The 18692-nt window shown below is 43.1% G+C and overlaps 1 protein-coding gene across 1 annotated transcript in view; it reads right to left on the bottom strand.

Moving 5' to 3' along the window:
• LOC121557835 (CUB and sushi domain-containing protein 1-like) overlaps positions 1-18692 on the bottom strand; it is a gene marked incomplete at its 5' end in the record, with an annotated part of 215223 nt that overhangs the window by 32621 nt on the left and 163910 nt on the right. The window contains 1 exon segment of the mRNA XM_045215419.1: positions 9065-9244. Within this exon segment, the coding sequence (XP_045071354.1) occupies positions 9065-9244 (180 nt within the window).

Genomic DNA, 18692 nt, shown 5'->3' on the forward strand with positions numbered 1-18692 from the left:
CCATTTGTACTTTAACTATTTGCACATAATTACAACCCTATATATAGACATAATATGACATTTGAAATGTCTTTATTCTTTTGGAACTTAAGAGTGTAATGTTTACTGTTAATATTTATTGTTTATTTCACTTTTGTTTACTATCTACTTCACTTGCTTTGGCAATGTTAACACACGTTTCCCATGCCAATAAAGCCCCTTAAATTGAAATTGAATTGAATTGAATTGAGAGAGAGAGAGAGAGAGTGAGAGAGAGTGAGATAGAGAGAGAGAGAGAGAGAGAGAGAGAGAGAGAGAGAGAGAGAGAGAGAGAGAGAGAGAGAGAGAGAGAGAGATAGAGATAGAGACAGTTAGTGCTAAATACGGCTGCTAGAATCCTGACTAGAACCAAGAAATTTGATCATATTACTCCAGTGCTAGCTTCCCTACACTGGCTTCCTGTTAAGGCAAGGGCTGATTTCAAGGTTTTACTGTTAACCTATAAAGCGTTACATGGGCTTGCTCCTACCTATCTTTCCGAGTTGGTCCTGCCGTACATACCAATACGTACGCTACGGTCACAAGACGCAGAGCCTCCTAATTGTCCCTAGAATTTCTAAGCAAACAGCGGGAGGCAGGGCTTTCTCCTATAGATCTCCATTTTTATGGAACAGTCTGCCTACCCATGTGGAGAGACGCAGACTCGGTCTCAACCTTTAAGTCTTTACTGAAGACTTATCTCTTCAGTAGGTCATATGATTGAGTGTAGTCTGGCCCAGGAGTGTGAAGGTGAACGGAAAGGCTCTGGAGCAACGAACAGCCCTTGCTGTCTCTGCCGGGCCGGTTCCCCTCTCCACTGGGGTTCTCTGCCTCTAACCCTGTTGCAGGGGCTGAGTCACTGGCTTGCTGGTGCTCTTTCATGCCGTCCCTGGGAGGGGTGCGTCACTTGAGTGGGTTGAGTTACTGACGTGATCTTCCTGTCTGGGTTGGCGCCCCCCTTGGTTTGTGCTGTGGTGGAGACCTCTGTGGGCTATACTCGGCCTTGTCTCAGGATTGTAAGTTGGTGGTTGAGGATATCCCTCTAGTGGTGCGGGGGCTGTGCTTTGGCGGAGTGGGTGGGGTTATATCCTTCCTGTTTGGCCCTGTCCGGGGGTTTCTTCGGATGGGGCCACAGTGTCTCCGGACCGCTCCTGTCTCAGCCTCCAGTATTTATGCTGCAGTAGTTTATGTGTCGGGGGGCTGGGGTTAGTTGGTTATACCTGGAGTACTTCTCCTGTCTTATCCAGTGTCCTGTGTGAATTTAAGTATGCTCTCTCTAATTCTCTCGTTCTCTCTTTCTCTCTGAGAACCTGAGCCCTAGGACCATACGTCAGGACTACCGGGCATGATGACACCTTGCTGTCCCCAGTCCGCCTGGCCTTGCTGCTATTCCAGTTTCAACTGTTCTGCCTGCGGTTACGAAACCCCTACCTGTCCCAGACCTGCTGTTTTCAACTCTTAATGATCGGCTATGAAAAGCCAACTGAGAGACCTGAGCACCTAGGACCATACGTCGGGACTACCGGCCGTGGTGACTCCTTGCTGTCCCCAGTCCGCCTGGCCTTGCTGCTATTCCAGTTTCAACTGTTCTGCCTGCGGTTATGGAACCCCTACCTGTCCCAGACCTGCTGTTTTCAACTCTTAATGATCGGCTATGAAAAGCCAACTGAGATTTATTCCTGATTATTATTTGACCATGCTTGTCACTTATGAACATTTTTGAACATCTTGGCATGGTTCTGTTATAATCTTCACCCGGCACAGCCAGAAGAGGACTGGCCACCCCTCATAGCCTGGTTCCTCTCTAGGTTTCTTCCTAGGTTTTCGCCTTTCTAGGGAGTTTTTCCTAGCCACCGTGCTTCTACACCTGCATTACTAGCTGTTTGGGGTTTTAGGCTGGGTTTCTGTACAGCACTTCGAGATATTAGCTGATGTAAGAAGGGCTATATAAAATAAAATTGATTGATTGATTGAGTGAGAGAGCTAGAGAGAGAGAGAGCGAGAGAGATAGAGAGAGCGAGAGAGAGAGAGATAGAGAGAGCGAGAGAGAGAGAGAGAGAGAGAGTGAGAGAGAGAGAGAGAGAGAGAGAGAGATAGCGAGAGAGAGAGAGAGATAGAGCGAGAGAGAGAGAGAGCGAGAGCGCGAGAGAGCGAGAGCGAGATATAGAGAGAGGAGAGAATTTCTCAGCATTTTTTTAAAAACAAAAATATATATTTAGAGTTGGATAAACTTTGATTTTTTCACAAGGACATAAACAGGATGCTACATAACCTTCACTCCAAATCAATACTCCAAACCTAAAACCTGATTTTGGACAAAGTTACATGGAAGGATTCCTACTACCAAAGATTCCTATTCCCAAGGAATATATTATATTGTACTTTATAAGGACTACAACTTCAATTAGCACTGAGGTTTGAAGTGAGAGGTGCCAAAGCCCTTGAGCCCAACAGGAGAGTTTCACAGCGTGTGAGAGAGAACAGCCGATTAGAGAGCTGTCCACCCCCGCAGAGAAGCAGAACAGCCCACTTCAGATCCTGGGCTCCCGAGTGGCACAGCGGTCTAAGGCACTGCATCTCAGTGCTTGAGGCGTCACTACAGACCCCCCTGGTTCGATTCCAGGCTGTATCACATCCGGCCGTGATTGGGAGTCCCATAGGGCGGCGCACAATTGGCCCAGCGTCGTCCGGGTTTGGCCGGTGTAGGCCGTCATTGTAAATAAGAATTTGTTCTTAACTGACTTGCCTGGTTAAATAAAAAAGAATTACAAAAAAATCCTGACTTCCAGTCCAGTCTTGACACCACAGCACAGGCACAAACGACCTGAGAGCACAGCAGGAAAAGGGAGTAGCAGAACACAGCACACAAGGGAGTTTCGAAAAGATTCTCCTACTTACTTCTCCACCCTGCTACCATGAAAAGACATCCACAGTGTTCAGCTGTGCTAACATAATTGCAAAAGGGTTTTCTAATGATCAATTAGCCTTTTTAAAATGATAAACTTGGATTAGCAAACACAACGTGCCATTGGAACACAGGACTGATGGTTGCTGATAATGGGCCTCTGTACGCCTATGTAGATATTCCATTAAAAATCAGCCGTTTCCAGCTACAATGGCCATTTACAACGTTAACAATGTCTACACTGTATTTCTGATCAATTTGATGTTATTTTTAAACTTTTGAACGTAGTGTATATACAGTGGGGAGAACAAGTATTTGATACACTGCCGATTTTTACATTTTACATTTTAGTCATTTAGCAGACGCTCTTATCCAAAGCGACTTACAGTTAGCGCATACATTATTTTATCGAACCCACAACCCTGGCGTTGCAAACACCATGCTCTACCAACTGAGCTACATCCCCTGCCGGCCATTCCCTCCCCTACCCTGGGCCAATTGTGCGCCGCCCCATGGGTCTCCCGGTCGCGGCCTGCTACGACAGAGCCTGGATTCGAACCAGGATCTCTAGTGGCACAGCTAGCACTGCAATGCAGTGCCTTAGACCACTGCGCCACTCGGGAGGTTGGGATTTTGCAGGTTTTCCTACTTACAAAGCATGTAGAGGTCTGTAATTTTTATCATATGTACACTTCAACTGTGAGAGACGGAATCTAAAACAAAAATCCAGAAAATCACATTGTATGATTTTTAAGTAATTCATTTGCATTTTATTGCATGACATAAGTATTTGATCACCTACCAACCAGTAAGAATAGGGAAGACATCAAAACTATGAAATAACACATATGGAATCATGTAGTAACCCAAAAAGTGTTAAACAAATCAAAATATATTTTATATTTGAGATTCTTCAAATAGGGGACCGTGTGAATCAGGCCTTCATGGTCGAATTGCTGCAAATAAACCACTACTAAAGGACACCAATAATAAGAAGAGAACTGCTTGGGCCAAGAAACACGAGCAATGGACATTAGACCAGTGGAAATGTGTCCTTTGGTCTGGAGTCCAAATTTGAGATATTTGGTTCCAATCGCTGTGTCTTTGTGAGACGCGGTATGGGTGAACAGATGGGGCGGCGCGCAATTGGCCCAGCGTCGTCCAGGGTAGGGGAGGGAATGGCCGGCAGGGATGTAGCTCAGTTGATAGAGCATGGCGTTTGGCCCAGCGTCGTCCAGGGTAGGGGAGGGAATGGCCGGCAGGGATGTAGCTCAGTTGATAGGGCATGGCGTTTGGCCCAGCGTCGTCCAGGGTAGGGGAGGGAATGGCCGGCAGGGATGTAGCTCAGTTGATAGAGCATGGCGTTTGGCCCAGCGTCGTCCAGGGTAGGGGAGGGAATGGCCGGCAGGGATGTAGCTCAGTTGATAGAGCATGGCGTTTGGCCCAGCGTCGTCCAGGGTAGGGGAGGGAATGGCCGGCAGGGATGTAGCTCAGTTGGTAGAGCATGGCGTTTGGCCCAGCGTCGTCCAGGGTAGGGGAGGGAATGGCCGGCAGGGATGTAGCTCAGTTGGTAGAGCATGGCGTTTGCAACGCCAGGGTGGTGGGTCCCCCACAGGGGGTATGAAAGAAATAAAAAATTATGTATGCACTAACTAACTGAAAGTCGCTCTGGATAAGAGCGTCTGCTAAAATGACTAAAATGTAAATGTAAATAAAATTTGACATACCAATTAGGATCTGGCAAAAAATACTTGAACCATTTATAGAACCCATTGCCCTTTGTGGTTGTGAGGTCTGGGGTCCGCTCACCAACCAATAATTCACAAAATGGGACAAACACCAAATTGAGACTCTGAATGCAGAATTCTCAAAAAATGTACTTTGTGTACAATGCAAAAGCCCAAACAATGCATAATTAGGACAATGCCCGCTAGTTGGAGAATAAGAGCACCTCCTCCCAGCTGCCCACTGCACTGAGGCTAGGAAACACTGTCACCACCGATAAATGTACAATAATCGAGAATTTCAACAAGCATTTTGCTACGGCTGGCAATGCTTTCCACCTGGCTACCCCTACCCCGGCCACCAGCCTTGCACCCTCCGCTGCAACTTGCCCATGCCCCCCCGCTTCTCCTTCACACAAATTCAGACAGGTGATGTTCTGAAAGAGCTGCAAAATCTAGACCCCTACACATCATCTGGGCTAGACAATCTGGACCCTTTCTTTCTAAAACTAGCCGCCGAAATTGTCGCAACCCCTATTACCAGCCTGTTCAACCTCTCTTTCGTAACATCTGAGATCCCCAGAGATTGGAAAGCTGCTGCGGTCATCCCCCTCTTCAAAGGGGGTGACACTCTAGATCCAAACTGTTACAGACCTATATCCATCCTGCCCTGCCTTTCGAAAGTTTTTGAAAGCCAAGTTAAAAAACAGATCACCGACCATTTTGAATCCCACCGTACCTTCTCCGCTATGTAATCCGGTTTCCGAACTGGTCATGGGTGCACCTCAGCCACGCTCAAGGTCCTAAACAATATTATAACCGCGATCGATAATAGATAGTACTGTGCAGCCGTCTTCATCGACCTGGCCAAGGCTTTCGACTCTGTCAACCACCGCATTCTTATTGGCAGACTAAATAGCCTTGGTTTCTCAAATGACTGCCTCGCCTGGTTCACCAACTACTTCTCAGATAGAGTTCAATGTGTCAAATCGGAGGGCCTGTTGTCTGGACCTCTGGCAGTCTCTATCGGGGTGCCACAGGGTTCAATTCTTGGGCCGACTCTTTTCTCTGTGTATATCAATGATGTCGCTCTTGCTGCTGGTGACTCTCAGATCCACCTCTACGCAGACAACACCATTTTGTATACATTTGGCCCTTCATTGGACACTGTGTTAACAAACCTTCAAAAGAGCTTCACTGCCATACAACACTCCTTCAGTAGTCTCCAACTGCTCTTAAACACTAGTAAAACTAAATGCATGCTCTTCAATCGAACGCTGCTGGCACCCGCCCACCCGACTAGAATCACTACTCTCGACGGGTCTGACCTAGAGTATGTGGACAACTACAAATACCTAGGTGTGTGGTTAGACTGTAAACTCTCCTTCCAGACTCACATGAATCATCTCCAATCCAAAGTTAGATCTAGAATTGGCTTCCTATTTCACAACAAAGCCCCCTTCACTCATGCTGCCAAACATGCCCTCGTAAAACTGACTATCCTACCGATCCTTGACTTCGGCGATGTCATTTACAAAATAGCCTCCAACACCCTACTCAGCAAATTGGATGTAGTCTATCACAGTGCCATCCGTTTTGTCACCAAAGCCCCATACACTACCCACCACTGTGACCTGTACGCTCTTGTTGGCTGGTCCTCACTACATGTTCATCGTCAAACCCACTGGCTCCAGGCCATCTATAAATCACTGCTAGGCAAATCCCGGCCTTATCTTAGCTCATTGGTCACCATAGCAACACCCACCCGTAGTATGCGCTCCAGCAGGTATATCTCACTGGTCATTCCCAAAGCCAACACCTCCTTTGGCCGCCATTCCTTCCAGTTCTCTGCTGCCAATGATTGGAACGAATTGCAAAAATCTCTGAAGCTGGACTCTTATCTCCCTCACTAACTTTAAGCATCAGTTGTCAGAGCAGCTTACCGATCACTGCACCTGTACACAGCCCATCTGAAATTAGCCCACCCAACTACCTCATCCCCATATTGTTATTTATTTTGCTCATTTGCACCCCAGTATCTCTATTTGCACATCATCTCTATCATTCCAGTGTTAATACTAAATTGTAATTATTTTGCACTATAGCCTATTTATTGCCTTACCTCCATAACTTGCTACATTTGCACACACTGTATATATATTTTATGTTGTATTTTTGACTTTATGTTTTGTTTACCCCATATGTAACTCTGTGTTGTTGTTGTTTTTATCGCACTGCTTTGCTTTATCTTGGCCAGGTCGCAGTTGTAAATGAGAACTTGTTCTCAACTGGCTTACCTGGTTAAATAAAGGTGAAATAAAAAATACATAAAACGTTATCAAAATCCAGAAAATAGCTTTTAAATTCTACAACCACCTAAAAGGAAGTGATTCCCAAACCTTCCATAACAAAACCATCAATTACAGAGAGATTAACCTGGAGAAGAGTCCCCTAAGCAAGCTGGTCCTGGGGCTCTGTTCACTAACACAAACAGACCCCACAGAGCCCCAGGACAGCAACACAATTAGAACCAACCAAATCATGAGAAAACAAAAGATAATTAGTTGACACATTGGAAAGCATCAACAAAGAATCAGAACAAACTGGAATGCTATTTGGACCTAAACAGAGAGTACACCATAGCAGAATACCTGACCACTGTGACTAACCCAAACTTAAGGAAAGCATTGACTATGTACAGACTCAGTGAGCATAGCCTTGCTATTGAGAAAGGCCGCCGTAGGCAGACCTGGCTCTCGAGAGAAGACAGGCTATGTGCACACTGCCCACAAAATGAGGTGGAAACTGAGCTGCACTTCCTAACCTCCTGCCAAATGTATGACCATATTAGAGATACATATTTCCCTCAGATTGCACAGACCCACAAAGAATTTGAAAACAAATCCAATCTTGATAAACTCCCATTAGACCCAACCAAACTATGAGAAAGCAAAAATATATCCATTTGACACACTGGAAAAAAATCAACCAAAAAAACAAAGCAAATTGGAATGCTATCTGGCCCTAAAAAGAGAGTATACAGTGGAAGAATACCTGACTGACAAATTAAGAAATTCCTTGACTATTTACAGACTCAGTGAGAATAGCCTTGCTGTTAAGATTAGCCACCATTGGCAGAACCTACCGTAGGCAGACCTGGCTCTCAAGAGAAGACAGGCTATGTGCACACTGCCCACAAAATGAGGTGGAAACTGAGCTGCACTTCCTAACCTCCTGCCAAATGTATGACCATATTAGAGACACATATTTCCCGTAGATCACACAGACCCACAAATAAGGTGGGGGGAAAAAGTATTTAGTCAGCCACCAATTGTGCAAGTTCTCCCACTTAAAAAGATGAGAGAGGCCTGTAATTTTCATCATGGGTACATGTCAACTATGACAGACAAATTGAGATTTTTTTTCTCCAGAAAATCACATTGTAGGATTTTTTCTGAATTTATTAGCAAATTATGGTGGAAAATAAGTATTTGGTCACCTACAAACAAGCAAGATTTCTGGCTCTCACAGACCTGTAACTTCTTCTTTAAGAGGCTCCTCTGTCCTCCACTCGTTACCTGTATTAATGGCACCTGTTTGAACTTGTTATCAGTATAAAAGACACCTGTCCACAACCTCAAACAGTCACACTCCAAACTCCACTATGGCCAAGACCAAAGAGCTGTCAAAGGACACCAGAAACAAAATTGTAGACCTGCACCAGGCTGGGAAGACTGAATCTGCAATAGGAAAGAAGCTTGGTTTGAAGAAATCAACTGTGGGAGCAATTATTAGAAAATGGAAATCCTCCTGCTCCTCCTTGCACCAAGGCGGAGGTAGCGGTCCTGCTGCTGGGTTGTTGCCCTCCTACGGCCTCCTCCACGTCTCCTGATGTACTGGCCTGTCTCCTGGTAGCACCTCCATGCTCTGGACACTACGCTGACAGACACAGCAAACCTTCTTGCCACAGCTCACATTGATGTGCCATCCTGGATGAGCTGCACTACCTGAGCCACTTGTGTGGGTTGTAGACTCCGTCTCATGCTACCACTAGAGTGAAAGCACCGCCAGCATTCAAAAGTGACCAAAACATCAGCCAGGAAGCATAGGAACTGATAAGTGGTCTGTGGTCATCACCTGCAGAATCACTTCTTTATTGGGGGTGTCTTGCTAATTGCCAATAATTTCCACCTGTTGTCGATTCCATTTGCACAACAGCATGTGAAATGTATTGTCAATCAGTGTTGCTTCCTAAGTGGACAGTTTGATTTCACAGAAGTGTGATTGACTTGGAGTTACATTGTGTTGTTTAAGTGTTCCCTTTTTTTTTTGAGCAGATATATATATATATATATATATATATATATATATATATATATATGTGTATGTATGTGCTAGAGTCTGTGTGTGTCAGTACCTTTGCATTGTGGCTTGGTCCCGTTCCATGTGCGGTCCTTAGTGCAGACCAGGGTTGAAGCGCGGTCAGCATCCATAGTGAAGCCTGGGGCACACTGGAAACTCACAGTGCTGTTGTAGGTGAAGTCACTGCCCAGCCTCAAACCATTAGCTGGCACACCTGGGTCCCCACACATAATTACTGGGGAGAGAGAAAGAGAGAGGAAGGACTGATCACTGATAACGATGAGACAGCCCGAGTGGAGGTCAGAGACCTGGCCGTGTGGTGCCAGGACAACAACCTCTCCCTCAACGTGATCAAGACAAAGGAGATGATTGTGGACTACAGAAAAAGGAGGACCGAGCACGCCCCATTCTCATCGACGGGGCTGTATTGGAGCAGGTTGAGAGCTTCAAGTGCCTTGGTGTCCACATCACCAAAGAACTATCATGGTCCAAACACACCAAGACAGCCGTGAAGAGGGCACAATAAAGCCTATTCCCCCTCAGGAGACAAAATATATAGCATGGGTCCTCAGATCCTCAAACAGTTCTACAGCTGCACCATCGAGAGCATCCTGACTGGTTGCATCACCGCCTGGTATGGCAACTGCTCGGCCTCCGACCACAAGGCACTACAGAGGGTAGTGCGTACGGCCCAGTACATCACTGGGGCCAAACTTCATGCCATCCAGGACCTCTATACCAGGCGGTGTCAGAGGAAGGCCATAAAAATTGCCAAAGACTCCAGCCACCCTGGTCATAGACTGTTCTCTCTGCTACCGCACTGCAAGCGGTACAGGTGCGCCAAGTCTAGGTCCAAAAGGCTTCTTAACAGCTTCTACCCCCAAGCCATAAGACTCCTAAACAGCTAATCATGGCTACCCGGACTATTTGCACTGCCCCCCCACAACCTCTTTTTACGCAGCTGCTACTTTCTGTTTATTATCTATGCATAGTCACTTTAACTCTACCCACACACATATTATCTCAATTACCTCGACTAACCGGTGCCCCCACTAACCGGTGCCCCCACTAACCGGTGCCCCCACTAACCGGTGCCCCCGGTACAACCTGTACAGTGGCTTGTGAAAGTAGCAAACGTTTTAGAACACCTACTCATTCAAGGGTTTTTCTTTATTTTTACTATTTTCTACATTGTAGAATAATAGTGAAGACATCAAAACTATGAAATAACACATATGGAATCATGTAGTAACCCAAAAAAGTGTTAACCAAATCAAAATATATTTTATATTTGAGATTCTTCAAATACAGTGGCTTGCAAAAGTATTATCCCCCCTTGGAATGTTTCCTATTTTATTACCTTACAACCTGGAATTAAAATGAATTTGTTTGTATCATTTGATTTACACAACATGCCTACACCATTGAAGATGAAATATATTTTTTTTGTGTGAAACAAACAAGAAATAAGACAAAAAAACAGAACCCCCCAAAGTCAATACTTTGTAGAGCCACCTTTTGCAGCAATTACAGCTGCAAGTCTCTTGGGGTATGTCTCTATAAGCTTGGCACATCTAGCCACTGGGATTTTTGCCCATTCTTCAAGGCAAAAACTGCTCCAGCTCCTTCAAGTTGGATGGGTTCCGCTGGTGTACAGCAATCTTTAAGTCATACCACAGATTCTCAATTGGATTGAGGTCTGGGCTTTGACTAGGCCATTCCAAGACATGTAAATGTTTCCCCTTAAACCACTCAAGTGTTGCTTTAGCAGTGTGCTTAGAATCATTGTCCTGCTGGAAGGTGAACCTCCATCCCAGTCTCAAATCTCTGGAAGACTGAAACAGGTTTCCCTCAATAATTTCTCCTGTATTTAGCGCCATCCATCATTCCTTCAATTATGACCAGTTTCCCAGTCCCTGCCAATGAAAAACATCCCCACAGCATGATGCTGCCACCACCATGCTTCACTGTGGGGATGGTGTTCTCAGGGTGGTGGGAGGTGTTGGGTTTGCACCAGACATAGCGTTTTCCTTGATGGCCAAAAATATCAATTTTAGTCTCATCTGACCAGAGTACCTTCTTTCATATGTTTGGGGAGTATCCCACATGCCTTTTGGCGAACACCAAACGTGTTTGCTAATTTTTGTCTTTAAGCAATGGCTTTTTTTCTGGCCACTCTTCCGTAAAGCCCAGCTCTGTGGAGTGTACGGCTTAAAGTGGTCCTATGGGCAGACACTCCAATCTCCGCTGTGGAGGGTTATCTTTGGTCTCTTTGTTGCCTCTCTGATTAATGCCCTCCTTGCCTGGTCCGTGAGTTTTGGTGGGCGGCCCTATCTTGACACGTTTGTTGTGGTGCCATATGTGTTTACAACCCAACCCTGATCTGTACTTCTCAACAACTTTGTCCCTGACCTGTTTGGAGAGCTCCTTGGTCTTCATGGTGGCGCTTGCTTGATGGTTCCCCTTGCTTAGTGGTGTTGCAGACTCTGGGGCCTTTCAGAACAGGTGTGTGTGTATATACAGTGGGGGAAAAAAGTATTTAGTCAGACACCAATTGTGCAAGTTCTCCCACTTACAAAGATGAGAGAGGCCTGTAATTTTCATCATAGGTACACGTCAACTATGACAGACAAATGGAGAAAAAAAAATCCAGAAAATCACATTGTAGAATTTTTTATGAATTTATTTGCAAATTATGGTGGAAAATAAGTATTTGGTCACCTACAAACAAGCAAGATTTCTAGCTCTCACAGACCTGTAACTTCTTCTTTAAGAGGCTCCTCTGTCCTCCACTCGTTACCTGTATTAATGGCACCTGTTTGAACTTGTTATCAGTATAAAAGACACCTGTCCACAACCTCAAACAGTCACACTCCAAACTCCACTATGGCCAAGACCAAAGAGCTGTCAAAGGACACCAGAAACAAAATTGTAGACCTGCACCAGGCTGGGAAGACTGAATCTGCAATAGGTAAGCAGCTTGGTTTGAAGAAATCAACTGTGGGGAGCAATTATTAGGAAATGGAAGACATACAAGACCACTGATAATCTCCCTCGATCTGGGGCTCCACGCAAGATCTCACCCCGTGGGGTCAAAATGATCACAAGAACGGTGAGCAAAAATCCCAGAACCACACGGGGGGACCTAGTTAATGACCTGCAGAGAGCTGGGACCAAAGTAACAAAGCCTACCATCAGTAACACACTACGCCGCCAGGGACTCAAATTCTGCAGTGCAAGACGTGTCCCCCTGCTTAAGCCAGTACATGTCCAGGCCCATCTGAAGTTTGCTAGAGTGCATTTGGATGATCCAGAAGAGGATTGGGAGAATGTCATATGGTCAGATGAAACCAAAATAGAACTTTTTGGTAAAAACTCAACTCGTCGTGTTTGGAGGACAAATAATGCTGAGTTGCATCCAAAGAACACCATACCTACTGTGAAGCATGGGGGTGGAAACATCATGCTTTGGGGCTGTTTTTTTTTTTTTTTTTACAGGGACCAGGACGACTGATCCGTGTAAAGGAAAGAATGAATGGGGCCATGTATCGTGAGATTTTGAGTGAAAACCTCCTTCCATCAGCAAGGGCATTGAAGATGAAACGTGGCTGGGTCTTTCAGCATGACAATGATCCCAAACACCGCCCGGGCAACGAAGGAGTGGCTTCGTAAGAAGCATTTCAAGGACCTGGAGTGGCCTAGCCAGTCTCCAGATCTCAACCCCATAGAAAATCTTTGGAGGGAGTTGAAAGTCCGTGTTGCCCAGCTACAGCCCCAAAACATCACTGCTCTAGAGGAGATCTGCATGGAGGAATGGGCCAAAAGACCAGCAACAGTGTGTGAAAACCTTGTGAAGACTTACAGAAAACGTTTGACCTGTGTCATTGCCAACAAAGGGTATATAACAAAGTATTGAGAAGCTTTTGTTATTGACCAAATACTTATTTTCCACCATAATTTGCAAATAAATTCATAAAAAATCCTACAATGTAATTTTCTGGATTTTCTTTTCTCATTTTGTCTGTCATAGTTGACGTGTACCTATGATGAAAATTACAGGCCCCTCTCATCTTTTTAAGTGGGAGAACTTGCACAATTGGTGGCTGACTAAATACTTTTTCCCCACTGTATATATATATATATATATATATATATATATATATATATATATATATATATATATATATACACAGTGGGGAGAACAAGTATTTGATACACTGCCAATTTTGCAGGTTTTCCTACTTACAAAGCATGTAGAGGTCTGTAATTTTTATCTTATGTACACTTCAACTGTGAGAGACGGAATCTAAAACAAAAATCCAGAAAATCACATTGTATGATTTTTAAGTAATTAATTTGCATTTTATTGCATGACATAAGTATTTGATACATCAGAAAAGCAGAATTAATATTTGGTACAGAAACCTTTGTTTTCAATTACAGAGATCATACGTTTGTAGGTCTTGACCAGGTTTGCACACACTGCAGCAGGGATTTTGGCCCACTCCTCCATACAGACCTTCTGCAGATCCTTCAGGTTTCGGGGCTGTCGCTGGGCAATACGGACTTTCAGCTCCCTCCAAAGATTTTCTATTGGGTTCAGGTCTGAAGACTGGCTAGGCCACTCCAGGACCTTGAGATGCTTCTTACGGAGCCACTCCATAGTTGCCCTGGCTGTGTGTTTCGGTTCGTTGTCATGCTGGAAGAGCCAGCCACGACCCATCTTCAATGCTCTTACTGAGGGAAGGAGGTTGTTGGCCAAGATCTTGCGATACATGGCCCCATCCATCCTCCCCTCAATACGGTGCAGTCGTCCTGTCCCCTTTGCAGAAAAGCATCCCCAAAGAATGATGTGTCCACCTCCATGCTTCACGGTTGGGATGGTGTTCTTGGGGTTGTACTCATCCTTCTTCTTCCTCCAAACACGGCGAGTGGAGTTTAGACCAAAAAGCTTTATTTTTGTCTCATCAGACCACATGACCTTCTCCCATTCCTCCTCTGGATCATCCAGATGGTCATTGGCAAACTTCAGACGGGCCTGGACATGCGCTGGCTTGAGCAGGGGGACCTTGCGTGCGCTGCAAGATTTTAATCCATGACGGAGTAGCGTGTTACTAATGGTTTTCTTTGAGACTGTGGTCCCAGCTCTCTTCAGGTCATTGACCAGGTCCTGCCGTGTAGTTCTGGGCTGATCCCTCACCTTCCTCATGATCATTGATGCCCCACGAGGTGAGATCTTGCATGGAGCCCCAGACCGAGGGTGATTGACCGTCATCTTGAACTTCTTCCATTTTCTAATAATTGCGCCAACAGTTGTTGCCTTCTCACCAAGCTGCTTGCCTATTGTCCTGTAGCCCATCCCAGCCTTGTGCAGGTCTACAATTTTATCCCTGATGTCCTTACACAGCTCTCTGGTCTTGGCGATTGTGGAGAGGTTGGAGTCTGTTTGATTGAGTGTGTGGACAGGTGTCTTTTATACAGGTAACGAGTTCAAACAGGTGCAGTTAATACAGGTAATGAGTGGAGAACAGGAGGGCTTCTTAAAGAAAAACAAACAGGTCTGTGAGAGCCGGAATTCTTACTGGTTGGTAGGTGATCAAATACTTATGTCATGCAATAAAATGAAAATGAATTACTTAAAAATCATACAATGTGATTTTCTGGATTTTTGTTTTAGATTCTGTCTCTCACAGTTGAAGTGTACCTATGCAAAAAATTACAGACCTCTACATGCTTTGTAAGTAGGAAAACCTGCAAAATCGGCAGTGTATCAAATATTTGTTCTCCCCACTGTATATATATATACACACATTCTGAGCTCATGTGACAGATCATGTGACACTTGCACACAGGTGGACTTTATTTAACTATTTATGTGACTTCTGAAGGTAATTGGTAGCACCAGATCTTATTTAGGGGCTTCATAGCAAAGGGGGTGAATACATATGCATGCACCACTTTTCCGTTATTTATTTTTTTGAATTTTTTTGAAACAAGTAATTGTTTTTAATTTCACTTCACCAATTTGGACTATTTTGTGTATGTCCATTACATGAAATCCAAATAAAAATCCATTTAAATTACAGGTTGTAATGCAACAACATAGGAAAAACACCAAGGGGGATGAATACTGTACCTTGTAGTAACCAAAATATTGTTAAACAAATGTAAATATATTTTATATTTGAGATTCTTCAAATAGCCACCCTTTGCCTTGATGACAGCTTTGCACAGTCTTGGCATTCTCTCAACCAGCTTCATGAGGTAGTCACCTGGAATGCATTTCAATTAACAGGTGTGCCTTGTTAAAAGTTAATTTGTGGAATTTATTTATTTGTTAATGCGTTTGAGCCAATCAGTTGTGTTGTGACAAGGTAGGAGTCATATACAGAAGATAGCCCTATTTGGTACAAGACCAAGTCCATATTATGGCAAGAACAGCTCAAATAAGCAAAGAGAAACGACAGTCCATCACTACTTTAAGACATGAAGGTCAGTCAATCTGGAAAATTCAAGAACTTGAACGTTTCTTCATGTGCAGTCACAAAAACAATCAAGCGCTATGATGAAACTGGCTCTCATGGGGACCGCCACAGGAAAGGAAGACCCAGAGTTACCTCTGCTGCAGAGGATAAGTTCACCTCAGAAATTGCAGCCCAAATAATTGCTACACAGAGTTCAAGTAACAGACACATCTCAACATCAACTGTTCAGAGGAGACTGTGTGAATCAGGCCTTCACGGTCGAATCGCTGCAAAGAAACCACTACTAAAGGACACCAATAAGAAGAAGAGAATTGCTTGGGTCAAGAAACATGAACAATGGACATTAGACCGGTGAAAATCTGTCCTTTGCCCCTCACAAAGAGGCACACACAGTCGAGCAAGAAAGAGAGAGAGCAATGACGTGAAACATCCCAATTATGTTCTCCAAATCCACAATGTATATATCATTTACTTGCTCTATGATTATTTAATTTGTATTTGGGAAAACAAAACAGTCTAGACGCAATAAAAAAGAGTAAACATATCGTCTAAATCCCACAAGATGAGGCCTTTAAGACTTCCTGTGGAAGTTAATGAACTGTTATATACTGTCATCCCCAAAGCAACTGACATGTCAAACAAACGTTCCAATCTAGACAACAACATGTCTCTCTCTCATGGCTTCAAGCTGTTGAAATATAAAATACCCCTCCTACACAGCACTTATTATAGTCTATGGCTTCAAGTGGTGTAATAGGAAACTAACTCTGAGAAAACAAACTTTCAATTGCGTAGTTGAACTGAGGTACGTATTACTGTGAGACACTTCATTATCCCCTCCTGATGAAGACACAATAGCCAACATGTCTAGAAGAACTCCCCACAAGTATTTACAAATTGCTCCTATATGAATGTTTTTTTTTGTCATTCTACCCCAGACTCGCTACACCAGAGCCGTAATGTCACTGACTAAGAAACCCCTCAGTATCCCTCCCTATGGAGACACAAGAGCCAAAATGTCTACCAGTGCCTGAGCCTACTCTTCTAACTCCTACAAGCTGAAGAAACTGTTGCTCCAGGAGCCATAATGTGATTCTGACGGTGCAGTCCTTCAGTATCAGTTCCACAACAAGTGTCAAAATGGCTTCCTATGACTTAACAAAATGTATTTTCTATACTACTAAGTATTCAGCTAGTTGCTGCAAGTTGTATTGTTGGAAGAAGTCAGTAAATCATGTATAGTAACCCTAGGTGTAAAATAGTAAATAATGGCTATTTCTCAGAAAGTTTTAAACTGTCAAGAGGAGTGAAACAAGGTTGTCCACTATCGGCATATCTATTTATTATGGCCATCGAGATGTTAGCTATTAAAATCAGATCCAACAATAATATCAGGGGATTAGAAATCCAGGGCTTAAAAACAAAGGTGTCATTGTACGCTGATGATTCATGTTTTCTTTTAAATCCACAACTTGAATCCCTCCACAGCCTCATATAAATGCTACACTCATAGAGGATCTAGACACATTTTCTAACCTCTCTGGATTACAACCAAATTGTGATACATTTACTATATTATGTATTGGATCACTAAAAAATACAATTTTTACATTACCATGTAGTTTACAAATAAAATTGTCTGATGGTGATGTGGATATACTCGGAATACATATCCCCAATTAAATACATGATCTCACTACAATAAACCTTAATAGAAAGTTAGCAAAAATAGATAAGATCTTGCTACCATGGAAAGGTAAATACCTGTCTATTTGTGGAAAAATCACCCTGATTAACTCTTTAGTATTATCCCAGTTTACCTATTTACTTATGGTATTGCCTACGCCTAGCGAACAAATAAACTGTACAATTATGAGATAAAGAATATTCCATTTTATTTGGAACGGCAAACCAGACTAAATTAAACAGGCCTATTTATATAATCAATATTCGGAGGCCAGAAATTATTCAATATTAAAGCATTAGACCTCTCACTAAAAGCTTCAGTCATACAAAAGTTATACTTAAATCCGAACTGGTTCTCTAGTAAATTAGTAAGATTGTCTCACACCATGTTCAAAAATGTCATTTTTTCACTTTATTCAGATTACAACCTCTCACTTTCAGTTATTTGAAAAGGAAATAATCTCCCAAATATCACTATTTCTAAAACAAGCCATAGAAAGTTGGTTGCAATTTCAGTGGAATCCTCCAGAAACGACAGAACAAATAATGCAACAAATATTGTGGTTAAACTCAAATATATTAATTGATTTAAAAAAATGTTTTTTTGAAAAAATGTTTAAAAAAGGTATAATCTTGATAAATGATATTATCAGTAGGACTGGTGGAGTTATGTCGCACATGCAGCTAACAAAAACATATGGAAATGTCCGCTCTACCCAAAATTAAAACCTAATAATTTTAGCATTACCACAAAAATGGAAGAGGAAAGTGGAAGGGGGAAAAAGTAAGGAACTTGTCTGTTGACCCTATATTAAATACAATAATTGGTTAAAGACAATTGTGATAAATAAAAAAGTATACCAGTTTCATTTAAGGACCAAAGGATGACAGCCGTTCCATATAGATTGCAAAATAGTTGGGAAGAGATTTTTGACGTACCGATTCCATGGCATACTGTTTGTGAACTGATACGCAAAATGACGGCGGATTCAAAACTTATAATTTTTCAATTCAAATTACTATACAAAATTCTTGCTACCAATAGAATGTTATTTATATTGGGGATACAATCTTCCCAGCTCTGCAGATTTTGCTGTGAAGAGACAGAATCATTAGATCATTTGTTTTGGTACTGTACATTTGTAGCTTGTTTTTGGTAACCGGTCCAGGAATAGCAGAAGGATTGCAATATTTACCTGGAGCTAACCCTGCAGATAGCACTACTGGGTGATCTGAAAAGTCATAGTCAATCGATCAATGATATAGTTATACTTTTTGCAAAAATGTTTATTTTCAATTTACAATATGTAGAAACAATGAGAATAGAAAGGTTCAGATCTTTTGTGAAACATCACAGTACAGTTGAAAAATATATGGCAAATAGAAATCCAATATGGATGGTGTTAAGAGACAGATGGGAGGTATTGAATGGAGCTGGAGGATGGAACTAATAACAACTAACAACAATTAATAACAGCAGGTTGTAGGTTGAGAGCTTTTGTGAAAGAGCAC

The sequence above is a fragment of the Coregonus clupeaformis genome, unplaced genomic scaffold, assembly GCF_020615455.1.
Source record: "Coregonus clupeaformis isolate EN_2021a unplaced genomic scaffold, ASM2061545v1 scaf0441, whole genome shotgun sequence".
Taxonomy (NCBI): Eukaryota; Metazoa; Chordata; class Actinopteri; order Salmoniformes; family Salmonidae; genus Coregonus; species Coregonus clupeaformis.